General features: G+C 37.4%; 4 protein-coding genes, 1 non-coding gene and 1 pseudogene across 8 annotated transcripts; 4 read left to right on the plus strand and 2 right to left on the minus strand.

The window, feature by feature from the left end:
- The first annotated feature begins 1,199 nt into the window (after positions 1-1,199).
- LOC137720488 (uncharacterized) lies at positions 1,200-12,591 on the plus strand. Of its 2 annotated transcripts, XM_088694963.1 has the most exons (19): positions 1,317-1,724; positions 2,553-2,632; positions 3,556-3,606; positions 4,292-4,813; positions 4,947-5,204; positions 5,590-5,655; positions 5,735-5,914; positions 6,005-6,056; positions 6,166-6,447; positions 6,880-6,990; positions 7,261-7,452; positions 7,882-8,157; positions 8,481-9,104; positions 9,648-10,135; positions 10,245-10,305; positions 10,404-10,472; positions 11,226-11,424; positions 11,516-11,890; positions 11,997-12,591. In XM_088694963.1, exons 1-17 carry the CDS (start codon positions 1,488-1,490, stop codon positions 11,310-11,312), a joined length of 3,636 nt encoding a protein of 1,211 aa, XP_088551089.1. In that variant the 5' UTR covers positions 1,317-1,487; the 3' UTR covers positions 11,313-11,424; positions 11,516-11,890; positions 11,997-12,591. The 2 variants fall into 2 exon arrangements, with proteins under 2 accessions (XP_068315665.2, XP_088551089.1); XM_068459564.2 differs by having other exon boundaries at positions 1,200-1,724; positions 11,226-11,890.
- A 2,131-nt stretch (positions 12,592-14,722) lies between these two features.
- Positions 14,723-15,867, plus strand: LOC148699053 (uncharacterized). The gene is made up of 2 exons (XM_088679640.1): positions 14,723-15,321; positions 15,436-15,867. Exons 1-2 carry the CDS (start codon positions 14,876-14,878, stop codon positions 15,614-15,616), a joined length of 627 nt encoding a protein of 208 aa, XP_088535766.1. The 5' UTR covers positions 14,723-14,875; the 3' UTR covers positions 15,617-15,867.
- A 2,105-nt stretch (positions 15,868-17,972) lies between these two features.
- Positions 17,973-23,353, plus strand: LOC148699054 (elongator complex protein 1-like). 3 transcript variants are annotated; one of them, XM_088694968.1, is made up of 5 exons: positions 17,973-18,233; positions 18,364-18,700; positions 18,860-21,901; positions 22,350-22,448; positions 22,535-23,353. In XM_088694968.1, exons 3-5 carry the CDS (start codon positions 20,541-20,543, stop codon positions 22,848-22,850), a joined length of 1,776 nt encoding a protein of 591 aa, XP_088551094.1. In that variant the 5' UTR covers positions 17,973-18,233; positions 18,364-18,700; positions 18,860-20,540; the 3' UTR covers positions 22,851-23,353. The 3 variants fall into 3 exon arrangements, with proteins under 3 accessions (XP_088551094.1, XP_088551095.1, XP_088551091.1); XM_088694969.1 differs by having other exon boundaries at positions 18,084-18,233; positions 18,364-18,696; XM_088694965.1 differs by lacking the exon at positions 17,973-18,233 and having other exon boundaries at positions 18,318-18,700; positions 22,535-23,056.
- Positions 18,457-20,313, plus strand: LOC137720311 (elongator complex protein 1). Its single transcript, XM_088690023.1, has 2 exons — positions 18,457-18,700; positions 18,860-20,313. Exons 1-2 carry the CDS (start codon positions 18,457-18,459, stop codon positions 20,311-20,313), a joined length of 1,698 nt encoding a protein of 565 aa, XP_088546149.1.
- Positions 23,354-24,858: 1,505 nt separating the features above from the next.
- TRNAC-GCA (transfer RNA cysteine (anticodon GCA)) lies at positions 24,859-24,930 on the minus strand. Its single transcript has one exon. It is a non-coding gene; the product is annotated as a tRNA-Cys (tRNA).
- Positions 24,931-26,411: 1,481 nt separating this feature from the next.
- LOC137719709 (pentatricopeptide repeat-containing protein At2g39620 pseudogene) overlaps positions 26,412-27,632 on the minus strand; it is a 1,233-nt pseudogene continuing 12 nt past the window's right edge.

Raw genomic sequence — 27,632 nt, forward strand, 5'->3', positions numbered from 1 at the left:
TACTCATAAGTATCGTGGTACCAATTTGGTCTTCATTGTCTCGTAAACTTTTAAAATCAAATTTTTCCTCGATAAAATACTAAAGAAATATAATATATTGCAAAACAAATTTTTAGTTATTTTAGCAGCGATTGAGGCGATGGGGATAATCACACTACTAATTATTAGTAGAAGAGTTGTTGATTGTGCGAAAATGTGTCTAGCCTTATAAAGACTGCCAAAAAGGCTCTTCGTTGGGTGAAAACGTGTATAGCCTTGCATAGATTGTTATAATGGCTATTGGTTGTGTGAAAACGTGAATATCCTTTTAAAAGTTGTAATAGAAGGCTTTCGGTTGTCTGAAAGCATGTTAGCTAAGCAAAGAATGCCTTGTTTGTGCGAAAACGTGCCTAACCTTCCAAGGGTTGGCATAAAGGTTTTTGATTGTGGGAAAGCATATATGGCCTTTTAAATGTTGCTAGAAAAGGCTTTTTGTTGTCTGAAAACGCGTCTAGCCGTTTCAGAACAATGCATGACCGACACTAGCATCACAACTTCTTTCCTTCAATAAATGCATTTACTCTCTATTCACATTACCATATAATTACATACTTACATACTCAAAGCTTTGTCCAAAATAGTTCATGATAAGAGTGGGAAAACCCTAAAGTTTGAAATGTTGTGAGGATAGACATTGATGTTTTAGGAAAGTTCTTCCTAATGTAGCAACCTATACATCCAATACGGAAGCCACACAATAAAATATAGCAATATCTTTCCTTATGGGAATTTGAGTTGTACTACTCAATTCTAGTTTCCAAAACTTACCCACATTCCCCCTAAAAGTACAAACTAAATCAAATTTAACTATATATAAAAAAAAAAAAAAAAAAAAAAAAAAGTAAAAGATCAAATTTAAGTATAACGTAAGGACGAATTTGAACTACATTATTGTTAGCCCATTATGAGGTTAAGCCCACCTTCTTTCATTAGTGTAGATAATATCGTTTATTAAAAAAAAAAAATTTCTTATTAAAAAAAATGAATAAATAAAAAAAACCAAACGCAAATAAAAAAGAAAATAATGAAATTCTCTCTCTCTCTCTCTCTCTCCCCCCTTTATATTCCCAAATGTCGTTTTTGGAAGAAAAAAGGGGCAAATTCTAGCGCATGCCAGCTAATCACCCCTCATAAAACTACGCCTATCCCTCCAGCTAATCACCGCATTACAACGATGTTTAAGAATCTCCCAAAAAAATTATTTAATTATTTTAGTAATTAAATCCATAAAATTCAAAATTTAAATAAATAAAAACCATTTTCCCAGTCTCTCTCTCGCCCTCGCGGACTTGGTTTGCATTTCGAGCACAACATTATTTTTTTTTATTTCAGGTTTTGCTCAAATGTAAGAGTCGAGCTCTCCACAGAGCAGAAAAAACGAAGTTTTTCTTCCGCCGTGCGAGGTGAAGTTCTGAGAGATTCGGGTGGCGACCCGACCCCAGCACCCGATGTCTTCGGGCTACAACAGTCCGGCTCGGAGCCCCCGGAGTTCGAGGCTTCAGTTGGGCGGAGGTGGAGGAGGAGGAGGAGGAGTTTCCAGGTTGAGATCTTCGTTGCTCAAGAAGCCGCCTGAGCCGCTGCACCGAGCTGTGGCCGACTGCCTGTCCTCCTCCGCCGCGGCTACCTCCCACCATGGGACCACTTCCTCCACTGTGCTCCTCTCCGAAGCTTCTCGAATTCTTCGGGTGAGTGAAAATTGTCTTCTTTTGGCTGTTTGGTTTGTGATTTAGCTCCGGGATTTTTGGATCTTTGAAATGCCGGTTTATGCTCTGGAATCTAGGTCTTCTCGGTTGTGTGCTGTGTTTTTATTGGTGGATTTTGAATGAATTCGAGATTTGAACTCTGTTTGGTTGCTGAGAAAATCTTCTTTATAGTACAAAGCAAGTTATTAATGAGTTTTATGACCTTAAACATAGATAATTAAGCTGAATTTTGGTTTAGTAGGTGTAAGGTTTTGGCTTTGGCTAGTGTAAAATCATACACATTGTAGATTTTGTTTAGAGTGTTTTTAGCTAGCTACATTCTCTTAGCAATTAGCAACGAACAGAGCATGAGTGCTGAAAATGGTTAATCGTAGTGTGTGTGTGTGTTTACGTTTTGAGTTGGCATTGGAGGGAGTAGTTAATGCGGTTTCCCTGCTCTGTGATTGGTCTTAAATACAACAAGTCCTTGCTTGGATCACTAAATATTTAAATTCGAAAGAAAACGCTTCTTCAAAAGAGTATTTTTTTTTTTTCTGAGCGGTATACATAATGGGGCAAGTTGAAATGGAATTTTAGTGCTGATTTTCGAATTTACTGGTTATGGAGCATATTTATATTTCACTGGCGGTCTTGGCTTGAAGTACAATAACATGTCGAGACTTTATTGATCCTGGTTAGTGGCGATTATTCAGTTATCCACAAATCAGTGTATCTGACCTATGATTAACGGTGCTCTGTATCCTCTTATTTGATTGACTTGAATGAGATTCAGTTTCATATTTCGCAAGTTAAACTTATTATGACTGGCAGGACTATCTGGCAGCCCCTTCGACGATGGACTTGTCTTACAATGTGATTTTAGAACATACCATTGCTGAGAGGGAGCGAAGGTAAATCTTATATATACTCTTGTAGGTTTTACATTCCTTAATTTGACTTAAATACTTGCCCATGAGCCTTAGCTCAAGTGACATGGGATGGTTGGGAATAGGGTAGAGATCCTAGGTTCAAGTCTCTATGTAATCAATACAAAAGAAGAAACTTATGCTTCACACATTTCAGGAATGATGACAAGTATGAGTTGGTGTCAAAACCAGCTCTGGCGATTCATTTGAAAAAAAGAGCCCAGCCTTGGCGATTGTTTAGATAAAAACTAGTTTTCGCTGTGTGCTTTCCAGATCTGCATCACAAGATTGAATGGGCTATAAAATATAGTTCAAGTAACCTATTAATCAAAAGTCATGAAGGGTAAATTTGGGAATACCTGTAACAGCAAACCATTATAACTGCAAGTAAGTTGCGTATAGAAATAATATTTAATACTCATATGAGCTTTGTGGTAAATATAGGTGATTGTTTTATCAAATAGGTATTGATACTAGAAACCCTAAAATAGAAGGTGAGGAGTAAACATTTATGGCTTCTAGTTGATGGTAAATAAGTATGCATATGGAATTCAATAAAGAAAGGAGCATTTTCAATCAAACGAACCAAAAAAGGTGATAGCAGATATGTATAGGATAGAATTATAATAACTATTTGACTAACATACACAAGGAATATTTTTGAGATTAGAAGCATATTGGTACATTGGAGTACTGGACCTTGTAGACATATGTTCACAAATATGCGTCTCTGCATGTATTTGTATGTACATTTAGTGTTTTTAGAAGTGCATGTAAATTATCTCCATTTGCACCTACTTGCAAATCATTATCATTTTTATTTAATATGGATTTTGCTCTATCATGATTTATAGGACAATTACAATATGTGTCGATCCTTTACCTGATGTTACTTTTATTTATGCCAGCCCAGCAGTTGTAGCAAGGTGTGTGGCACTTTTGAAACGCTACCTTCTAAGGTATGTTCTACATATTATGAGATCTTTAATGATTCTAATAACTTGATGTATGAGTTGTTTATGTAATGGCTGTACAGTCTTGTACTCATTTCTTCTAGTTGCCTGCAATGCATATTATTTTGTCATTTAATTATTATATTTTTGCTTGAAATGGGCTTCGCACTGTTTTCTATTTGTTCATAATCCTTCCAGAGGTCCTTATTGTAATTTCCTTCGTTTAGAAGCTGTCAGTGGTGACTACACTTGTAGTGTAGGGACTGATATGCCTGATTTTATTCTGTGGTTATTTTCTTTAATCTCCTCTCAAGGCCTAAGCTGGGAAAGAAGATAATGCAGGATGCTAATTTATAAGGAGAAACCTGTACTGGTTCATTGAAATTAAAATAAATAAGGTGCATTTTAGAGAAGTGATTTATCTCACTCTCAGTGCACAAGTTATCCTTATTTGTATATTTAACTTCTCGCCTTCCATTTACTGCATTGCAATCAATTTTAGCAGGGGCTTGAGACCTGCCATACTGACACTGATTTGAATATCTTTTATGTTGTCGTTAAAGTTACCTAGTAGGCCCTCACACTGATGCGCATTCTATGGTCTGAAAGGAGGGAGAAACATCTTTCCTACAAGTATAGTTTCTTGCAATTTTGATTAATATGGCTATACATTCTTTTCTTCTCTCTGTAGGTACAAACCTAGTGAAGAGACATTACTGCAGATAGATCGCTTTTGTGTAAACACCATTGTTGAATGTGACATTGGTCCAAACCGGAGATTGTCTCCACGGTCTCAATCATTTGGATCAATAACATCAACAATATCAACGGCATCTACAAATGTTGTTCCTTTATCTGTACCTAGTTTTGCGTCTGAGGCACTTGTGAAGTCATTGAACTATGTGCGGTCTCTTGTGTCTCAACATCTTCCAAAGCGGTCATTCCATCCGGCTGCTTTCTCTGGAGCCCCTTCTGCAACTAGACAGTCTCTTCCGAGTTTGTCTTCTTTGTTGAGCAGGTCCTTTAATTCACAATTAAGCCCTGCACATAGTGGAGAACCTTTGGAGAATAAAGATGCTACAACTATGTCCATTTTGAACTTATCAAACATTGGAAAGATTGATGGAATGGGAAATCTTGAATACTTTGCACTGGACGTTTTCAAGTGGCGCTGGCTTGGGGAACATCAGTCATCATCCTTGGGGACTGAAAGGTAATCACATATACTTGTGTTTACCTTCTAATCTCTGGTGGTCGATTTCTTTGTAGTTCACAATTTTTTTGGTCAATATCTCATATTTTTCCTGTTGCTTAATAAACTAACTTGACTGCTTGACCCTATCAAGTGATCGTGTTGTAAATCCCCAAGATATGAGAACACATAGTCTTCTAGAAGTAGGTGCAGCAGCTCTACTTGTAGGAGATAAGGAAGCTAAAATGAGAGGTCAACCATGGAAGTATTTTGGAACTGCTGATATGCCTTATCTTGACCAACTGTTGCAACCTTCACCGGTAACAGTGATAACTGATTCTGCCACTGCGCGTTCCCATTTGAGAGCAATCACAGCATCTAAACGTACTAAATCCGGCCCTCATCAAATATGGTATGCTCTTACCTCATGTTCAACCGTTGTTACATCTCGGTCAACTGTGTTACAGCATTTTAAAAATGTTGTGTTGAAATTTGGTTCTTCAAATTTGTGGCACATATCTCTGAATATTACAACAGAATAGAATCATGTAATTTGAAGATGTTTCTATGACTGGGAAAAAAAAAAATTGAAGATATTTCTTTTAAATTCACTGCCTTTTGCAGATATTTCTTTTACCACCAGGGATTTACATTTAAGCTAATCTCTTCTTAATCCCAGTTTTTTGAGGCATATTTGGTAAACCTGTACTCATTAGTCATATGTTATCTGATTCTAAAACTTTGATACAATATTGAACAACCAAGCGCTATTTTGACGTTGTACATCTAAATTTCAGGGATGATTCTCCGGTGAGCACATTTCGTCCTCGGGCGAAGCAGCTATTCCAGTATCGTCACTACAGGTAACAAATAATCAATTATGTTGTTTATTATCAATTACTCTCCGTCTCTGTCTCTCACCATATTTTGGTTGTGTATCAGTGAACAACAACCCTTGCGGTTGAATCCTGCTGAGGTTTGTGAGGTCATTGCTGCAGTTTGCTCTGAGGCATCTTCACAGACTGCTAATGTGAAGACTGTATCATCTAGATTAACTAATAACTATGGAAAGCCATCAATGGATGCGGCAGTGAGCGTCCTTATCAAACTTGTTATTGATATGTATGTTGTTATGCATTTGGCCAGTATTCATTACAGTTCACATTCCCTGTCTTTTGCTGCCTCATTGTATGTTGAAACCCTATTTTGTAGGTATGTTTTGGATTCCGGGACTGCTGCCCCTCTCACTCTGTCTATGCTTGAGGTGATGGTCAACTACATGCTAATTTTTCATGATTCTTATCCATTTCCTCGCCCCCCTCCCTTTTTATTTCTTTCATTAGGTTACAATTTTTTTTGATATTATCTTTCAGGAAATGCTTAATTCTCCAAGAGCAGCATGTAGGAATCGTGCTTTTGATTTGATTTTGAATCTTGGAGTTCATGCTCATTTATTAGAGCCAATGGTAGCCGATAACGATTCCACGATTGAAGAAGAGTATTCTCAAGAATCATATTTTGACAGTGAATCTAAGCTTGCAACACAAGGAGTGGGAAGATCAGATTCTCTTATCATGGGCACTTCCTCAGCTATTGATAATTTTGAAACTTGGATTTTGAATATTTTGTATGAGATATTGCTGTTTCTTGTCCAGGTATATTTTCTGTCATATTCGATATGGAACTTTCATCTTGGATGCATGCTATTTTTCTGTTTTAGCTTTTAGGTTACGCAAAATAATTGCCCCCTGCCCCTTCTCCAACCAAAAAATCAAAAGGATACATCAAACAAGCTACAAACTAGTGTGGGTCCATTAAGATCAGTGTTCAACTAAAAAGTTATCAGTCTAAAATGAATGTAAAATGAATGTTCTATATAATGTTTAGACAAAGAGAGCAAACTTCTACTCCTCTTCCTTTGAAAATCCACCACCTTCTTATCTTAAAAAATCTGTAGTTTCTTTCCACCCAAACAAGCATGTTAGGACACATAACTATACTATTTTTCTTTTAAATATTTTAGCTCCATATAGCGTGGAAATTATTGACATCATTCTTTACCAACCAGTCTCTTATCTTTCGTACAGATAGAAGAGGAGGAGGAATCTGTCTGGGCTTCTGCTCTTAGTTGTTTGCTATATTTTGTCTGTGATAGGGGCAAAATCTTGAGAAACCGGATAAATGGACTTGACATAAGGGTGAGTATTTTTGCAGTTTTGGATATCAATGCTGTAACCATTGAAAATATTTGACAAGTTTTTCTTAGCAACTTTTCCTATATTTTTGATGTATTTTTTATAATACCATCTATTTAATAAGATATAAGGCTAATGTGTGAATGAAGCAGCTTATGATCTTATATATCCAGTTTGTACCAAATAATGCCATAATCTAAGAAATCACTTGATATTCCTTTTCTATCATATCAACGAGTTTAATGTTGGTTTTAATTCACTTCCTACCGTCAGGTTCCAAAGGCACTACTAGAAATTAGTAGGAAGAATTCTTGGGCAGAAGTAGTTCATTGCAAGCTTATTAGCATGTTAGCAAACATGTTTTATCAAGTACCTGAAGGAATCAACAAGGCTGTTTCAAGTACCCAATTGTTTCTGGCGGAGCAAGTTGATCTGATTGGTGGAATAGAGTTTATTTTTGTTGAGGTATGCTAGTAATTTACCATGAAACTGGAAAAAAATAGTAAGGTTTGTTGATTTTTTTCCGTTCCTCTTTTGTCTGAACTCTGAAGATTAGCTTTTTTAGAAATTTGGGTTGTTAGTTGATTCCTAGCATTTACCTAAGAACCCTGGTAATCACAATCCTATTATAGTCTCTGTCTTGTAAAGCGTTTGTCTGATATAACATTTGGTATGTGCTTATCCTAATCTTTGTGGACGGGAAAGCAAGTTTGGTGATCTAGATTTTGTAAAAATCACTTTAGTAGAAGATGGAGACAGCCTGTTAGTTGAGATAAGCGTTACTTAAATGTTTATTTGTTATTATTGGAACTAATATACAAGTGCTTTTGCATTGAAGATTTCTTTTTGCGAAAAAGTTTCCTGATTCGAAACTATAACTTTTTTGCAATACAGTATTCACTTGCAAAATCAAGGGAGGAAAGGAGAAATCTGTTTTTGGTTCTTTTGGACTATGCTTTGCATCAAATAAATGAAATATGCATAGCTACTGGAGTCACTGAGTATAGCGATGATGAGATTCAGCCTCTTGTTGCCCTGCTCAATCTGGCTGATGCGCCCGAAGCTTTTTATATATCTGTTAAGCTTGGGTTGGTAGGCATTGGGGAAATCTTGAGGAGTTCTATTTCAGATGCATTGTCTAGATATCCAAACAGTGAACGGCTCAATATGGTAATGTCTCAAAAGTTTGTGTGTGCGATTGGTGTGAGTCAGTGTGCATGTTTTGTTCGTTCGTTCTAAATAATTGTATTTGTGCATGCGGTGTGGGTAGCCCATGCTTTTCAAATTTTCAAGAGTCCAAACTATATTGTATGGAAATTCAGTGAACATTTTGTTATTCTATTTTTGCACATTTTTGTTTAGTGGAATTTTTGCCAGTTTCAGAATTTATAGAGTTTTCTTAGGTTCCATATTTTCTTTGATATTGGATAAGTCAATTAATTGCAACATTTTATCAAAGTTGCTGCTATCTGAATTTTGTTTTAACTTTACAGCTATTGGACAGTGTAATGGAGAAACTTGGTGCGACAATAAGCTCATTTATTCATTTGGACACGGAGTTCTCACACATGATGCAGATAACCAAATCTTACAAGTCTGTGGATAGCATTGAACGTGCGGTTCTGAGAAATGGTGTTGGCATGAAAGCGAAACTCTCATGGGCTCTTTTACATTCCCTTCTTCATTCAGAAAGAATTGCATACCGTCGGAATGCCTATGTCTGGTTAAGTGACCTGCTTATTGCAGAAATTAGTGAAGAAAGGAATTCAAGTATATGGTCAAATATAAAAACCATGCAGCAAAAAATTGCCCAAGCAGATGTTCATGATTCTTCAGTTGCTTCAGATGTTCCTTTGCCCATTTGGCTTATGTGTGGACTTTTGAAGTCAAAGCACAACTCAATCAGATGGGGCTTTTTGATTGTTCTTGAGAGGTTTCTCATGAGGTGTAAGATTTTGTTAAATGAAAATAAAGTCCAGCAATCACGTGGCAGTGATATTGGCAATGTACGGAAAGATAGCCATCTTGAGAAAGCTAATGCAGTGATAGACATCATGAGTAGTGCCTTGTCCTTGGTTTTTCAGATTAATGAAACAGATCGCATTAATATTTTGAAGGTAATTTGCTTAGAACTGGTAAATCTCTTTACTAAATGCAGGGTGTTACCTTTGATTTTGATTAATTGAAAAAGCATAAGGTGTACCACTTCTGAATGGTGTAGGGACTGTGAAGTTCTCTACTTAGTCTTGCTGTAGGGTCAAATGAGAGTGTAAAATGTTTTGTTTGCACATAATAATATTCAGTATTGTTGAATGTTTCTTGACCTTATCTATTCAGATTATTGGTGTAATATTATTGATAATGCTGGATGTCGTGACATAATAAATTCTTATTTAAAGGGTTTACTGGCTGGAACTTTTAATCGATAGATTATTATGTAAGAAAAAATAAATGAAAATCAAGTTTAGTACATCTAGTGCATATCTATGTTTTCAAATGTTACTGGAGAATTTGCTTTGGGTTGCTGCAAAGCCATTCTCATTTTCCTCCAAGGTTCATTTATGTTTCATGATTCTATGGAATTTTCTTGTGTGACTTTTGATTAGTAGAGTGTATCTGTATTTTCCTTATCCCTATTTGTCCTTGGTTTCTGTAAACAGATGTGTGACATTCTATTCTCTCAATTATGCTTGAGAGCTCCATCTGCAAATACAACAAACTTTGGAGATGATGCACAGCTTGGTAGGGTTCTTAGTCGGATGGACGGAAGTAAAATAGTTGACGAGAAAGAGAGTTCTCGTCAGGATGTTTGTATGGAAGAATCCAGTGCCAGATCTGGCCTCAGTAATAACAATCCACTAGATCATGAAACAGAATCAATGGCAGCACTGCTTCTCCGAGGACAGGCCATAGTTCCCATGCAGTTGGTTACACGAGTTCCAGCTGCTTTGTTTTATTGGCCATTGATTCAACTTGCTGGTGCAGCAACAGACAACATTGCGTTGGGTATAGCTGTTGGAAGCAAAGGAAGAGGGAACCTTCCTGGTGCTATATCTGATATACGGGCTACCCTTTTGTTACTTCTAATTGGTAAATGTACTGCAGATTCTGCTACTTTCCAGGATGTTGACGGGGAAGAATTTTTTAGGTGATTCTTCAATTCCATGCTACTACTGGATTAGCTTAATTAACTTACTGTTTTTTGTTTTGTTTTGTGTGCATATATATGATATCTGATTACTTTGTATTAAATTCAGGGAACTCTTGGATGACACAGACTCGAGGGTGGCATATTACTCATCAGCTTTTCTTCTGAAGGCAAGAATGCTTTTTGTCCTCTTCCCACAAACAAATTACAGTGTACTGAATATGTGGTGAAGTTTGTCCTGCTAACAATTTTAATTTGTGCTTTACAGCGAATGATGACAGAAAAACCCGAAAAGTACCAGCACATGCTTCAGAATCTTGTTGTTAGAGCTCAGCAGGTGGGCCTTGTTTTATTTTTTTGCATGCCGTCGCACATTCTCATATATGATTCCTGAAAAGATAATGTGTCATATTTTGCATTTATATTATCATATTTTCTCGACTTTGGTAAGGTGCTTGAAATATAGAAATCTTTAGGAAGAAACATTAGAGTATAGGTTATTGAGGATTGCTTTCTTTGTAGGAGTGATATCTCATTGTAAAGTTGTGTTTTAGATAACATTGGTGGAAAATATGATAGTTTTAGGCAGCAGCCTGATAAGGAACTAATATAGCATTCAACTACTGGATATTTATTCCTTGTCAGAAGAGCCACAGACATGAAATAATATTTTGTAGGGACTGAGCCTTATTCTGAAACCAACTTTGCCGTATCCTAAGTATATTGAATTATCTGTAGCAAACTACTCGTCCTTGTATTTATGTCTGTATTGCTGATTAACATGCTTGGGAGCTACATTCCAAAATTTCTGATAACCTCATTTAGTTCTCTTCATAAAGGTCACGATATATTGTTGGCTAGTTTTTAACTGCTAAGATTTTGAGGATGTAAATTTGTTTTCAATCCCCTGTTGGAAGAGCTGCATTCCAATTCCTTTGGAACTTATTGTTTTCTTTGTTGCCCTTCTTTCTAGTATTATTCTTGTGTCTTTGCTTTGAAGTCTTGCGTCATCTCTCAGTTACTATCATAATATAGCAGCCAGCTTTGGGACAGGATGGTGACATCTCACTACCATGTTTACTCTGTGCAGAGCAACAATGAAAAGCTCTTGGAAAATCCATATCTTCAGATGCGTGGCATACTTCAGCTGGCAAATGATCTTGGAACTGGGTTGTAATCTGGTGATGCAGATCTGTAGATGTTGCCCTTGACTTGTAGAACAATGCTTCGAAGTTCAACTTCATGCCATCACTATGATGCTTATGCTAATCCTCGAACAGCACTATTTGGCATGTTTTAAAAATCTATATCTGGGATATGCTTAATTTTCCAAGCATACACACAATTCTTTGGAGTCTGATTTCTGAAAGTACTAAAAAGTGGCGAAGATATGGAGTTGAAGACAAATTTATGCGGTTCTGATCGGAAAATAGTAAACAGAGGGCAGGAGATGCATTCAAATGTTGGATAATGCTGAAAAGTCTTTCCTACATAACACAGTGCCCCAATATCAGCAATCAGTGCCTTGTGGTTGCCTTTCTCAGATTATTAGAAAATGGTGAGCCAGATCGATATCTACTTCCCATATCATCCTCTCCATACTGTACATTTATGTAATGAATTGTTGGGGGACGCCTTTGTTTTGTAAAATACATGGAGTTGACGTTCAGCTGAAGGATTATGGCGGGGGCTCGTCAGAAAAGAAGGTACTTAGAGCACAAGTAGCTCTGGAAAAGTTTGTAGCCATATCTCCAGGTACTGCCACCTATCCTCAATGAATTTTGTGCATTATTGTTGCATGATCACGACACTTTATGCTGAGATTTGTTTGTATAATACATTTTATGCTGTGTGAATGCAGTTAGTGTGCATTATAATGACAAGAGACCTCGTGGGAAACTTTCGGAGAAATATACTCTGTACAGAATCGGGATTTCCATTTTCGTCCAAGCCTTCGTTATATTTTAGTAATTCCTGAAGGCGATCTTGATGCTGGCTTTTTACGAAAGGCATACATGGGCAGTATAAGTTTTCAACATTTGTTAACTCATAGAGCTTCATCTTCCTGACAGCAACGCGAAGAGAATTGATCTTTGTATGTTTGGTGGACCGAGTAACCGAGGTATTTAGAGGGTAAGATCACAGGGGTGTCTCTTTTTTTCAGGGCATCCCAAAGTGTGTCTGCTATGATTTTTGAGTCTTCAGGGTTTATTTTTGACATTGTAAATATGTGAATTGTTTTTAATTTTAATTTTTTTTTTGTTTTTATTCCTGCTTTTTCCCCGTTTCCTTCAACTAATTGTTGGTTGTTGTAAAATGGCTGTAGAGAAATGGAGTCTTGTTTTTTTTTTTTTTTTTTTTGTTGCATGGATTTTGAGAAGAATTTTTGTTTTTCGTGTATGACAATTCGATTGATCGATTTTTGAGGAAATCAACTAAGATGATTATTTCGATCCTATTGGAGGCTTGCATGGATAGTTTAGCTTTGGTAGGCCAAATGCAGTACTCTCATAAAAGGGCTTTTCAAGTAATGGGGTACTGCCTAAGTCATTTAGTATTACGGGTTGGTGATATTTCTTGGGAGTTCTTAGGTCGGATTATCGCTAAATGTGAATTTGAACCATACTATTGCTAACTATTTTTAAGGTTAAACCCGCTCCTCTCTTCTTTAGTGTAGATAATATTGTTTGTTTGAAAAAAAAGAAAAATATGGATTTGATTCTCCTATATGTTTGTTGGAATGCAATCACGTGCCTTCGAAAGAACGGTTCGATCATCTAGATCATTCCATTCGGTGAAAACATAAACTTCCCCAAAGTGTAGTACTCATGCCGCTTGTTCCTTCCTTCCTACGTATGCATTGCTCATTCTTCATTCATGACTTTAATGGTTTTTCATTGCTCATTAGCAAAGTGCATAATTTGATGAAAATTCTTTCGTATTTGAGAGAGAAATCTAGAACCTTGAAGGGGCCTCTTTGAGAAGAAAGCAGGAGGACCGCCAAATAATTAAATATCTTTGCTTTGGTGATGTTGAGGAGCGATGTGTAGATTGAACATGCAGTGACGAGTAACAAACCATCTCACTTAAATACATTCAAAGATATCTTCAAATAATTGAAAATTTATAAAAAAAATTTTGAGTAGAAAATAAGTGTAGAAACCCAGAAAACGAAAAAAGGGAACAATTTAAAGTATGTGAATACCCCATGAACTACATCTTATAATTTGTGAAGAAACAGTTCCATCATACCTAAAACATTTAGCACTGTAACAGTGATAACAATATGGAAAATATGAAGAACAACAGAAATCAAGGAACACTCGATTAGCAGGAGAGGTTTTGAGAGAGAGAGAGAGAGAGAAATGTAAAGCTTTTATTACACAATGATATATCTCAAAGTCTCTTACAAGATTTTATATGGTAGTCTAATACATCACAATTACTCAGTTACCCTTCTTTCCAACTAACAAAAACTAACTCATCTCATCAGATTTTGACTAGTGTCAAACAATCAAGCAATCATGGTTGTTAGTCAGAACCTCATAAACCAATGAATCCGGTTTATTTTCCAGACAGAACAAAGGCATTGTGCTTTCAAATTCACAAGCACCCTACTGCCTTACTTAGCCTGCAATATCTAATAAACACATCAATCAGTGCCAAGGTCCAAAAGTGCCTATTCGACACCGGGTGAGTACCTATCCTTCAACATATTTTGACTCCTCAATATTTCCAGCCAAACCCAGTAGCAAAACAAACGAAAAATACGTATAGCATTGTGATTAAACCGTTTTTGCAGGGAAGCCCATTCGAGCACCTGCATTGCTGAGCTTGAATCATCACTGTTATCGAAAACCCAGTTTAATTAAGTTATCATCGACAAGCTTTTGGGTATTCTGTTCAAAGTCAGATGTATTTGGTGAGCCTAATTGTTTCCCGAGAAAATTTCAATGGTTTAAGCGCAGGAAATTGAGGAGATGCATGCACTTGAATAGATCCAGACGGGGATTCTCTCGAAAAATATTTAAGGACTGGAGATTTATGAGCATTGCAAAAGTTCATCAAACAGTTTTTACTATTTTCTACGGTAAAAGGAAAAAATTTGCAAATAGGTAAACGAGATTGAATCCCGCACGTGAGGGGACATGTTTAGAATGAATCCCATATTAATGGGAGGAGAGACCTTATATGGGCTTATAAATAAGTTGGGCTACTCCCCCAATTAATTTTATGGTAAAACGTCAACTTTCTTCATGGCTCACACACTGCGTTACTGACATGCATGGCATGTGCCTATCCGCAGAGAGAGAGAGAGAGAGAGAGAGAGAGAGGGAGAAGCATGCAAGTGAAAATATATGCATGCAATGAAAAGCATTGATGATAACGATATGTATATTAAGGCACGTCTCTCTCTAGCTTCTCTCTCCTTTGAATGAGATTCATTAAGGGCAGCTCAACAGAAGTAGTTGAGATGTAGTTGGCTTTACACATACATTACCCCTCACAGGGTAAAATTAGAGATTGATCAAACCCTTACTAAGCTAGCTAGCTAATTAAGCCTCCTCTGTCCAACTTTCATCTCTCTCTCTCTCTCTCTCATACGCAGTAGTAGTACTGTGGGTCAGCCAACCTCTTCTCACCTTCCCCCACCTTTCAACGTTGGTTGAAAACTTATATGTAAGTATCCAAGTTCCATCACCAAACATTCTCTGTTCTCTCCCTCTCTTTCTCTCATGTATGGAAAACCAATATTATCCATCTCCTGCTGCAGCAACATCATCATCCTCACCAACATATCAATTCCCACCCCAAAATAACCTCTTTACACCCTCATCATCATCTCTCTCGATCAACCTTTTCGACAACCCTCATCCTCCTCCAGATCCTCATCATCACCAAGTCCAGATTCCACCTGACATTGATTGGATCAGCCTCCTCTCTGGTGATCAACCTGCAGGTGACCTACTTACTACTCATAATAATCATGATCAAGCGGGTGATCGTGCGGAAGAAATAAGGGGTTCGAATAGAAGGAAAGGCGGTGCGAGTAGTAGGAATTATACAAGAAGATCAAGCCGGCCTAGGGTTGCATTCCATACTCGAAGCACGGATGATATTCTTGATGATGGCTTCCGCTGGAGAAAGTACGGACAGAAAGCCGTCAAGAACACCTTATGTCCCAGGTTTACTTTAATTATTTTGGTTCAGTTAGTTTAATTCTTTCTATTGTGTCAGTTTGTTATTTAATTAACATTTAACATGTATATATATTCATGCGTGCGTATGTGTTTGTGTAGGAGTTACTATCGATGCACACATAACATATGCAGTGTGAAGAAGCAGGTCCAGAGGCTATCAAACGACACAAGCATCGTCGTCACAACGTATGAAGGAGTTCACAATCATCCAAGTGAAGAACTCATGGAAACCCTAACTCCTCTTCTCAAGCAAATGCAGTTCCTCTCAGCTAGGTTCTAATGAATCAATGATTTCTATACTCAGTATATACATATATACATACATACATATATGTATATATAATCATATTTATTTGTTCATGTAAAGTGCATCGCTTTTATTGGCAAACTTGTGGTTATCATTAATCCCTTAACTTAAAGAGATAAGAAATGAAAGATGTATCAAATCATCAATGCTAACGAAAGATGATCCTCATTGGTTTTGTTCTTGTATTACATGGTATATATGATAAGCTGTGTGATTTTTATTTATTTATTGATCAATGGCAATGTTTTAAAAGGGCAAAGAAGTTGGTGAGACGTTTGTTGGATAGTCCCGCCTAGGGGTGCAACTTGGATAGCTAGGAATATTCGATTCCTGTCGATTTTGAGCCTAAATATTTCAAAATACTTCGGCCGATTTAATTCCAAAACTGAAATTTTGAAATCCGAAAAAAAAAAAAAATTGGATAGGAATTGGAATGTATTTAGTGCTATGAATCCGATCTGAAATTTGAAACTTGCATAACTCTATAGTGATAGTGTTTTCACCCTAGTATCTTATCTCCCCCATCCACTTTTAATAAAATGTTTAATTACAAGTTTGCCCATCTGTAAAATGACCGATAAGAACCTTAAAAGATATAGAATAATAATAGGTTGGATGCGAAAAAGTAATTAACATGAACCCTATACTTACACTGGGTTGTGAAATGAATAGATAATATGTAAGCCGAGTTCGCAAAAAAGGCATAAATGATGAGGATTGAATGAATTTTGGAACAAAAAAGTGTGGATGTTCTTTCCAATTATCAACATGATGACTAAATATTGATGGTAATTATTGAAGTGCATAATCATAGCAATAGAGCATTTGTAGGGTTATTCATTTGTTGGTAGATTATCGTCGTCAGAGACTTCATTGTTGGTGAAATAGCATTTCAACTTTTAAGAATAATAGTTACAGGCTATTTTGGATAATAGTGGGTGGAAAATAACATTTCAATTTTTTAACTTTTTATGGTGGGTAAGATTATAATTTGGATGGAAAAATAGGACAATGAGGTGGGTCTAGCAGCTATTTAACTCTATTATATACACTTATTTATGTACTGGAATAATTTAAAATATTGTTTTGTCAAAACAAATAAAATAGCTAAACCTAAAAATAGAAGAGTTGGAAACAAGAGCAAATACACTCTCAATTTCGAATTCTCATCCGTAGACCATCTCCAATCCTTGAGGATAAACTTAAAATTTAAGCCATATCCCAAAAGTTGTTTTCTACTCCAACCCTTATGACTTAAAATTTTAGCCATAAATTATTAAAAAATGATTTTAGTTTAATTTTTTCTTTTTGGTAACTTTTTTGAAAATAAAATATCTGTTATTAATTTTAATTTATTTTTATGAACCTTTTAATCTAAAAATATTTAAATTTCAAAGTAAATTGTAACAATGGTCCCTCAACTTTAATCAAATTGGAGCAATGCTCCCTCAACTAAAAATCCATTACCATTGGTCTTCCAATTTATCAAAATGTGTAGCTATGGTCATTTTCGTCAACTTCATCAAAATTTTGTCAAAATGAGTTATGTTGGGAGGATCATTGCTACAATTGGGGTCCATCAACTCATCAAAATGTGTAGCTATAATCATTTTCGTCAACTTCGTCATAATTTTGTCAAAACGAGTTAAAGTTGAGGGACCATTTCTCCAGTTGGATTAAAGTTGAGGGACCAATGATAATGAATTTTTAGTTGAGTGACCATATCTGCACCTTTTGATGAGTTGAGGGAACAATGGTAATGAATTTTTACTTGAGGAGCAATTGCTCCAATTGAGTTAGAGTTAACGGACCATTGCTACAATTTACTCTAAATTTCAATAAGTAATTAAAAATCATACAAATGCATAGGTATTTATAAAGTTTTAAGTTAAAATTGATTTAAATAATTTTCTTAAATTATTTTAGAAGTTAGATTTAATTTTGGGCCGTCAAATCTTTTTTTTTTACCATTATATTTGATCTCATTTGATCATATTTATTAGATTATAAGTAACAAAAAAAAAAAAATTGAAATATGACAGTTTGGTGAGTTCAGAATAATTTAAGCCAGACTTAAATCTTGGGGGAAATTTAGCCCAAAGATATATTTTTTTTCCGGGACTTATTTTAGCCCAATGATTGAAGATGGTTTGGAAGGATTTTAAAACTTATATTTAAATTTTATCCCATAGAGATTGTGTTATAAATATTCATGAATTTAATATAAATTAATTTGTAGAAGAGTCGCAAACAGAGCAAATGCCTACTTAATTTCGAATTCCCCTCCTTATAAATGAATATAAATTATTCAATCCTCCTTTAAAAAAAAAAAAAACAGAGTTATATTCTCTTCAAAGGATAAAACTCTCCGAAACCACGACACGTCGTTTGTCGCCTCTTCTCGATGTTTACTTCTTAAACCCTCAAAACCCCTCACTGCATCCATAGATTTGGGGAAAAAAATGAATAATCTGAAGCTCTACTCGGAGGTCTCTCTGAATCTCCACTTACAATCCGAGGCTCATACTCTTCGCCGCATTCGACATCGAGCAGAATCGCTTGTTCTTCGCTTCCTCCCATACCTGTGTATGTGTGTGTATATATATATATGTGTGTGTGTGTGTGTGTGTGTGTGTCAGTATGTGTGTGTTTGTATGCATGCTTTGTTGATTTTCTTGTTCTAATTGGAACCCTAATTTTGATAATTGATTGTGGTGTAGAATGAAAGGGCGTGGAGCAAAACCTCGATATCGGCGCAAGTTAATCAAATCGAATTGGATCCCAAGGACTTCATCACTTCATTTAGTTACCTCATGGAGAAAGAGGCGCTTTTGGTGGGAACTGGCAACGGGCTTCTGCTGCTGCATTCTGTGGATGATAATGCTACCCAAGTCGTCGGTGGTGTGGATGGTGGTGTCAAGTGCATCGCCCCCAGTCCGGATGGTGACCTCCTTGCCATAACTACTGGGTCTGGGCAGGTGCTGGTGATGACTCAGGATTGGGATTTGTTGTACGAGACCGCGCTTGAGGACCTACCGGAAGATGGCAACAACGTATGTAAGGACCTCTTTCCATTATTCGTAGATTTTTGATATTTCAGTTTTGCTTTTGTGCTTAGCGTTTGCTAGTTGTTTGCTAGGTGTCCACTTATCGTTTGTGTATGACATGGGTTGGTTAATTTGGAAATTTAGTGACTGGTAAAAACTATGGTTTCAGGTGAACAGCAATTATCTTCTAAGTTCACATTTGAAAGGCCTATTTCTTGGCGAGGTGATGGGAAGTACTTTGTCACCCTAAGTGAGGTGCAGGATTCAGCATCCATGCTTAAGAGGCTTAAAATTTGGGAGCGACATTCGGGAGCAGTACATGCTGTTTCTGAATCAAAGTTGTTCTTGGGATCAGTTGTGGACTGGATGCCCAGTGGAGCAAAAATTGCAGCTGTTTATGATAGGAAATCGGAAAATGAGTGCCCCTCAATAGTTTTCTTTGAGAGGAATGGGTTAGAAAGAAACTTGTTTAGCATCAATGAGCAAACAAATGCATCCATAGAATTTCTCAAGTGGAATTGCAGCTCAGATCTGCTTGCTGCCGTTGTCCGATGTGAAAACTATGACTGCGTCAAGGTTTGGTATTTCAGTAACAACCATTGGTACTTGAAATCTGAAATTAGATACCCAAGACAGGATGGAGTGAGGTTTGTCTGGAATCCAACAAAGTCACTGCAGTTGTTATGTTGGACTCTTGGCGGCCAGATTACATCGTACGACTTCATATGGAATTCAGCTGTGATGGATGACTCTACTGCACTAGTAATTGATGACTCCAAGATACTTGTAACGCCTCTTTCTTTATACGTAATGCCACCTCCAATGTACTTATTCAGCCTTAAATTCCTGAGTGCTGTCCGGGACTTTGCTTTCTATTCCAAGAATTCTAAGAACTGTTTGGCTGCTTTTCTGTCAGATGGTTCTTTATGTGTCGTTGAGCTTCCTGCCACTGATACTTGGGAAGAATTAGAAGGCAAAGAATTTTCCGCTGAGGCATCCATTTCTGAATCACCATTTGGTTCATTTTTGCATATGACATGGTTGGACCCGCATAAAATTCTTGCTGTTTCTCACTACGGGTTCAGTCATAGTAATTACTTATCTCAAACTACATCAAGTGAGGATGGCGCTGGCTTTAATTTGCAGGAAGTTGAGCTTGAATGTTCTGAGAATCATGTCCCTGGTTTAGTGACATGCTCAGGCTGGCATGCAAAAGTTGCTGGCCAAAACTCTCTAGAAGAGATGATTATTTCAATTGCTCCTAATCCTGCTAGAAAAGGTTCGGCATTTGTCCAATTTGATGGTGGAAAGGTTTGCGAGTACGTCCCAAAGTTTGGTATTCCTAGGGGAGTTCCAAAACATGATTGGAGTTTCTCATCAACTTGCCCTTCTATGAGTGTGGTTCTAGTTGGAAACAGTGGGTCATTGGAACCTTTAATTTTTGGACTTGATGAGAGCTGTAGGCTGCACGTCAATGGGAAGATAATATGCAACAACTGCAGCAGTTTCTCTTTGTACTCAAATTTGGATGACCAAGTGATCACACATATAGTTTTTGCAACTAAGCAGGATTGCCTTTTTATTGCTGACATCACAGATATATTTCTAGAGAGTTGGAAATAAAATATGAGAAACCCATCCAAGCTGGTAACAAGAAACGAGAAGATCATGGAGACTTCATAAACATATGGGAAAGAGGTGCAAAGGTTGTTGGAGTCCTGCATGGAGACGAAGCTGCTGTTATTTTGCAAACAACTCGGGGGAACCTAGAATCCATTTATCCAAGAAAATTGGTCCTGGCCTCTATTTGCAATGCATTGGTACAGAGGCGCTTCAGAGACGCACTTCTCATGGTGAGGCGGCATAGGATAGATTTCAATGTCATTGTTGACTATTGTGGTTGGCAAGTGTTTCTCCAATCAGCTTCAGAATTTGTCAAGCAGGTTAATAACTTGAACTACGTAACTGAGTTTGTTTGTGCCATAAACAATGAAAACATTATAGAGACACTGTATAAAAAATTTATTTCTCTACCCTTACTGAAAGAAGCTAAAGATGACTCCAAGGGTTTTGATTCGAATAACAAGATATCTTCTGTGCTTCTGGCCATAAGGAAGGCTCTTGAGGAACATTCACCGGAAGTTCCTGCAAGGGAGCTTTGCATTTTAACCACTCTTGCTCGTAGTGACCCCCCTGCACTTGATGAGGCTTTGGAGAGAATAAAAGCTATCCGTGAAATGGAATTGTCAGGTTCCAATGACCAAAGGAGAATGTCGTACCCCTCTGCTGAAGAGGCTTTGAAGCATCTCCTGTGGTTATCTGATTCTGAGTCTGTGTATGAGGCTGCTTTAGGCCTTTACGATTTGAACCTTGCAGCTATGGTGGCATTGAACTCTCAGCGGGACCCTAAAGAGTTCCTTCCTTTTCTTCAAGAATTGGAATCGATGCCAGTTACTTTAATGCGTTATAACATTGACCTTAGGCTGCACAGGTTTGAGAAAGCTCTCAAGCACATTGTTTCTGCAGGAGATGCTTGTTATGCAGATTCTCTGAATCTGATGAGGAAAAATCCTCAACTTTTCCCCTTGGGACATCAATTGATTGCTAATCCTGCCAAGAAGAAGCAAGTCCTCGAGGCCTGGGGAGATTATCTTAGTGGTGAAAAATGCTTCGATGATGCTGCTGCCACTTATTTGTGTTGTTCCAGTTTGGAGAAGGCTTTGAAGTCATACCGTGCTTGTGGTAATTGGAGTAAGGTGCTTACAGTTGCTGGGCTTCTAAAACTGAGTGAAGATGAGATCATGCAAATGGCTCATGAGCTTTGTGAAGAACTTCAAGCACTTGGTAAACCAAGGGAAGCAGCCAAAATTGCTCTGGAGTATTGTGGTGACGTTAACAATGGGATGAATTTGTTGATTAACGCCAGGGATTGGGAGGAGGCTTTGAGAGTCGCTTTAATGCACAATAGACAGGATTTGGTCTCTGATGTGAAGAATGCATCCTTGGAATGTGCAAGCTTGCTCGTTGGTGAATATGAGGAAGGTTTGGAGAAAGTAGGGAAGTACTTGGCTCGATACTTGGCTTTAAGACAAAGAAGGTTACTTCTTGCAGCAAAAATCCAGTCAGAGGAACGGTCAATAGACGATCTAGACGATGATACTGCTTCAGAAGCTAGCAGTAATTACAGTGGAATGAGTGCTTACACCACGGGGTATGTATTTTACATCTTATTCTCATATAGCTTTTCCTCTTTGGCTAGATTTTGCATCTTGTTTTTTTTCTAGTTGTGTAGCTAACGTTCTCCGTCAGAGGGTCATAATATGTTGATTATCACTTCTTTGCCCGGACCCAGATGGTGGGGCACCCACCTGTACTTTTTATTAATTTATACTTCAATCAATAGCTTAGTTTCGTTCTCGCACATGCAATATATTGTTTCAGCCAATGTCGTCTTGTTGAGGATGGTCACAGCTGTTGTCTCCCCTCGCTTCTTTCCACCTTCCATTATTTCTTACATTTACTTCTTTGGAACGTTGCATTTCAGTTTATTTTTGAGCCATTTCTTCAAAAGATCGTATTGTGGAGGATGGTTCTCACGTTGAGTTCAATGCCTGTAGTTTGTACCATTAGTCTTAATTGGTTTCCAATCTCATGTGCAGGACCAGGGGTAGCTCTGGCACTTCCACCCGATCAAGTGCAGCCAGCAAGGCAAGAGATGCCAGGCGCCAGAGAAAAAGAGGAAAAATCCGCCCCGGCAGGTATGATTGTTATTGTAAAAGATTAAGAGATTCTTTTCCAATATTGTTACTGTTCCTGGTCACTGACAATTGCTATGACATTTTAGTCCCGGCGAGGAACTGGCTCTGGCGGACCACTTAAAGGGAATGTCTCTAACGACTGGAGCTTTGCAAGAGCTAAAGTCTTTGTTACTTTCGCTTGTGATGCTTGGCGAGGTTGAAATCGCGAGGAAGCTGCAAAGGGCTGGGGAAAACCTTCAACTGTCTCATATGGCAGCAGTCAAACTAACTGAAGATACAATATCCAGTGATAACATAGACGAGCATTCGCAGACTTTGGATCATTACACACAAATTATCCGAAGTGAAGTGCAGAACTCCGAGGCTTTCTTTTGGCGATGTGAAGTATTTCTTTCCCCTTAACAAGGGAGTTCGGTAACTTTCTAACTACAAAATCTTTCGAGACATAGCTTGGTCAGGCTCCTTACATGGATGAAATGTCCATACGATGCCTGTAGATGGTAGCTTGTCTGAAGCTAGAGAAATTTGACATTTCCTTGTATGATATCTGGCGAATCCCTTGCACTGGAAAGGCTCCAGATTGTCGATACACAGAAAACTGTTATCTGCATGCTGTGCGGAGTTTCGCGCATGCTGTTATCTAGACGCTGGTTGGCGAAAGGCGTGGGAAGCAAACGAGTAGGGGGTGAGGAAAGGCAATTTCATCGCAGAAGCAAGTGATTCTCGATTTTGTTTTTCATTGTTTGGATCTTGTATCATGATAGGGAATTTACCACACGCAAACGGGATAAAAACTCCTATAATACTTGCAAGAATGACAAGGTTATTGTAGTATAAACGGATCTTGTAAGGTTGTTCTTTACAGGGATTATTAAATAAATCGAAGCAAACCAAATTCTAATTAATTATTGTAAGCAGAAATTTGAGATGATTGATTCTATAACCTACTTAAATTAAAACGAATTTAATTTATAAAAATAAAACAATCTGCAATATTCAAGCTGAAAGAAAAGGAAAAGTTTTGAAGAAATCAAATTAAGAAAGCACTAGGGTTTCACCATTACCTAGCAATCCTAAGAACTTTTACCAATTTCTTATGATCTACACATGTCACTTTGAATGTTAGGTTTTCTTAATTTATATTCTACTTGGAACCTCCAACATAGAACGTATATTTAACATGCTACTCGTTCGGACGTTCGGATCAAATCTGAACATGAGAGACTCATTATGCTTTATGAAAACCTTTTGAAAAACCATGCAATCCTTAAGACGTGATGTTCATCTTAAGTGAAATTACAATTATTAATCACAAGAAACCAGCGCCAATTTCCGAGAACCTTCCGACCAAAAGTGCATCAAATTACTTTTATAAAGATCCTAATGGTGATCAGACATTAAGACAATTAGATATTTTTAATCACGATGTTTAATAATTCAAAGTGTGCATGCAATCAATCATAAGCAATTAAATAAAAATTACATATTCATGCTAAGGCAGAAGGTTTCGCCTTAGCAAAAGGAATTAGTTATGCATATTCATAATTGAAATCATAGAAAATATTATTAAGAATAAAAGGAATGAAAACACCTTAAAGTAGAAAATCTCCAAGAACCCTAGCAATTACTTTCTGTCTCCAAAGTTGCATAAAAGAAAGCGCGTCCCAGACTAGGGCTAACTAAAACCTTAAATATCTCCCTAAAAGCCAGCCGCACAATCCTTGAGAACCAAGTCTCTTATTTTCACTAGGAAGCTAACTAATAATAAAATATATTAAAACATAAAATCCTAATTAAGTTAGGATAAACTGCACAGAAACCGTCCAGCGACGTTTTAGCCTCAAATCTCTTCCAAATCCGGCCCAAGATAAGAACATTCTGAACACATCCGAGGTCATCTTGGGCTCCAAAAACGCAAGTCAAGCCCAAAACGTCACTATTCCTGCACCGCGAATCGTTCCTTTATTTTATCGCCAGAAATAACCGCTTAGTGGAAAAATCTAATATTTTGACACAATCAAGCTAAGTGACTCACAAACGTCCTCCAACTGGAATTACTTTAAAATTCGTCCATTTGGTCCTGTTTTGCTTAAGAGGAAGTCAAAAGTCCTATATTGAAAATACAATTCAAAGTATCAAAATTCTTCCAAAATATTAAGCAAAATGTACTAAAAATAGGATTAAATATATAATATAAAATATACTCATCATATCAGATACTTGATTATGTTTTTCTCACCTGTAATTAAACTAAATTCGTTAAAAAATTGGGTTTTTCTTAACTTGGGAGGAATTCATGCATGTTCTGTTTTTTACAATGCCATCGCTGGTGAATATATATATTTGCTTTGAAAAGTTTTTCACCAGATTTCTAACATAAAAAAAAAAAAAAAAAAGAATCATAAAATATAGGGCCCAACCGGGTTCGAACCGGTGACCTCTTGATCTGCAGTCAAATGCTCTACCACTGAGCTATGGACCCTTGGATGTTCATACATTTACAATGTTTAATTACATATCCAGATGTAATCATAAAAAGCTAGTTTTAATACTAAACCTAGATTTATTGGATTTGTTGCTAAAATACCTGAAACACCCGGTGGATGGCCAATAACCCAATCATTACACTTCAACTGGGTTATTCTATTTCACCTCTTAGAAAGAAAAGAACTTCACTTAAAATACTTAATAGCATGGCAATATGTAATTGAACCAGTAGTTGTATATTTCACGTGAGCGGGCATCCACATACACCTAAGAAAATGAAAGTTCAAATAAAGATTTCCTCACACATTAGCACAATCATCCGGTGTAGCTCACTACATCTCATGGTTTAGAGTTTCCAGGTTCGACTCCTGGCACCGGAATATTTTTTTTAGATTATTTTTTTCATTACAATAAAAAAATTCTCATCCAATTCTTTGTTGAGTAGGTACATAATCTTTTCTCTAATCGTATTTTACCACATTAGTAGTAGTTCTAATTGCCCAATCTCAACAACAATGGATAAGAGGCCTTCCATGCAACAATAATACTAATCTCAAACCAATCATGCACTGTCACATGAGAAAGTTAAAACACTCCACAAAAAGGTACATAATCTTTTCTCTAATCGTATTTTACCACATTAGTAGTAGTTCTAATTGCCCAATCTCAACAACAATGGATAAGAGGCCTTCCATGCAACAATAATACTAATCTCAAACCAATCATGCACTGTCACATGAGAAAGTTAAAACACTCCACAAAAAAATTAACTTATTGATTTGAGATACCGTCACAGTAGCATCTCTGATGCATGTTAATTTCTTTCCCTTTTTTAAGTCTTAGCAAACCACTTCTCAATTCAATTCCATTGTTTCAGACTGGTGTCATTGGTACAAGCCTCCTCCAAATATCACCATCCTCCAAGTGGTTAGTAAAATCTCTTTCACCTGGACAAAAAGGAACGTTGTTATTCCTTGGTGACATTCATTAGAGCAATGAATACAACTTCAGCAGCAAGCTGTGACTCTTAGCCATCTCGTCCTTGGCCAATATCTGTCAAACCTGCCAACACGAAACGAAAACAATTGATGCAGCATTCGTTGTGACAAAGATCGAAACCAATTATTCGAGCAAATAAATTAGAAGAACCAAAGCAACAAAAAATGAAATGTTCAACAAGTTAGAGAGGAAAGGTGATTATTAGAGTGGTTCTCAGTTCAATCTGGTTGTTTCCATACAATCTGTAGCTTTCACTGCAGGGGGCAGTGAGCAGACAGACTTGGCAGCTTTGAGGACAAAATCTTGTTTGTTGAAGATGTGATCGCTTAAAGTTGTATGATGGGAGTTGTGCAACTCTCATCAAGGTCACCAGCGATCTTTGCACGAGCAGATACCAGCACAAAATTATGAAAACAAGTAGCATCATTGAAAGCCTTTTCATGGTTTCTCATCTTCGCAACCTGCAGCATGGCGATGCACTTCAGCAGCACATAGAGTTCTTCCAATCAGTCGAAGTTTTACATCTTCTGAAGTAAGTTATTTCACATACTGTGCAAGTTCTCAGCTCTCATGTTGGGGCTGGGTAATTGTAGTCACCCACCCGATAGGGCTGGACCCTGTTTTCAACTTCTACCCAACTACATCCCGGAGTTCTCTTCAACCCCGTGTCACTCATCATTGATCTTGTCTTTCCAAAATCACCCCATCTAGAAGAATGAGCACGTATATCAGATAACTACGTAATTCGCGGCATTTCTAGGCTCAAGCTTAACAAGATGACTCAATGCAATTTCTCCTAACTCCGCATTAGAATGCACCCTACATGCACCTAATAAAGCTCCCCAGACTCCAGCATCCGGTTCCATTGGCATTGTATTAATTAAGTTTAAAGCTTCATCGAATAAACCAGCAAGACCTAGAAGATATACCAAGCAAGCATAATGTTCCAACTCTGGTTCAACATTGTGCTTTTCATGCATGGCCTGAAGAATATTCTTTCCTTCTTTTACCAGACCTGCGTGTCTGCAAGCGGACGGAACACCGATGAATGACACAGAATCAACTTGGACAGGACTCTCTTGCATCAGTGAGAAAAGTGCAACTGCGTCAACTCCTTGCCCGTGCACTGCATTCCATGAAACTTTGTCTTTGTGCTCCATCTCATTAAACCATTTCTCTGAAAAACTGAGCCGTCCAGACTTGGCTTACATATCAACGAGACTATTTCCGACAGGGGTATTAGACAGAAACCCCGTTTGTATACTGCAGATGAAAAGCCATGCCCTCTCTTTAAGGCCGCCAGATATGCCACTGCAGGAAGGATGCTGACAAATGTGACTAAATCAGGATGAAAGTTCTCTAATTTCATCTGGTGAAAAGAAGATATAGCTTCCTTGGCATATGCACCCTTCATATATCCAGAAATTATCTCATTCCACGATACCACATCCTTCATAAATTCGGTTCTGCTAAACAGAATGTCAGCTGAGGATATGCTACCGCATTTGCAATACATGCCAAGCGCATTTTTGACAGCAACATCATCCTTGCACCCATTCTTTATAATCTGTCCATGAACACAGGTACCGTGATCTAGGTCACTTGGTATGCTACAAGCGGAAAAAAAAGCCACCATGGTTCCTGCGTCAGCCTTTATTCCAAACGATTAGAGGTGGCAAATCAATCCATTACCGTTGT

The sequence above is a fragment of the Pyrus communis genome, chromosome 1 (assembly GCF_041283825.1).
Source record: "Pyrus communis isolate YQ-2024b chromosome 1, ASM4128382v1, whole genome shotgun sequence".
NCBI classification, from domain to species: Eukaryota; Viridiplantae; Streptophyta; class Magnoliopsida; order Rosales; family Rosaceae; genus Pyrus; species Pyrus communis.

What these genes read in the sequence shown, in the direction of transcription:
- LOC137720488 (XM_068459564.2), top strand. Translation starts at nt 1,488, where the DNA reads ATGTCTTCGGGCTACAACAGTCCGGCTCGGAGCCCCCGGAGTTCGAGG. An exon ending in TTGAAACGCTACCTTCTAAG is followed by an intron (nt 3,607 to 4,291) that starts GTATGTTCTACA and finishes TTCTCTCTGTAG; the next exon opens with GTACAAACCTAGTGAAGAGA. An exon ending in TATTGCTGTTTCTTGTCCAG is followed by an intron (nt 6,448 to 6,879) that starts GTATATTTTCTG and finishes TCTTTCGTACAG; the next exon opens with ATAGAAGAGGAGGAGGAATC.
- LOC148699054 (XM_088694968.1), top strand. Translation starts at nt 20,541, where the DNA reads ATGGTGAGGCGGCATAGGATAGATTTCAATGTCATTGTTGACTATTGT. An exon ending in ATGAGTGCTTACACCACGGG is followed by an intron (nt 21,902 to 22,349) that starts GTATGTATTTTA and finishes TCTCATGTGCAG; the next exon opens with GACCAGGGGTAGCTCTGGCA. An exon ending in GGAAAAATCCGCCCCGGCAG is followed by an intron (nt 22,449 to 22,534) that starts GTATGATTGTTA and finishes ATGACATTTTAG; the next exon opens with TCCCGGCGAGGAACTGGCTC.
- LOC137720311 (XM_088690023.1), top strand. Translation starts at nt 18,457, where the DNA reads ATGGAGAAAGAGGCGCTTTTGGTGGGAACTGGCAACGGGCTTCTGCTG. An exon ending in GGAAGATGGCAACAACGTAT is followed by an intron (nt 18,701 to 18,859) that starts GTAAGGACCTCT and finishes CTATGGTTTCAG; the next exon opens with GTGAACAGCAATTATCTTCT.
- LOC148699053 (XM_088679640.1), top strand. Translation starts at nt 14,876, where the DNA reads ATGGAAAACCAATATTATCCATCTCCTGCTGCAGCAACATCATCATCC. An exon ending in AAGAACACCTTATGTCCCAG is followed by an intron (nt 15,322 to 15,435) that starts GTTTACTTTAAT and finishes GTGTTTGTGTAG; the next exon opens with GAGTTACTATCGATGCACAC.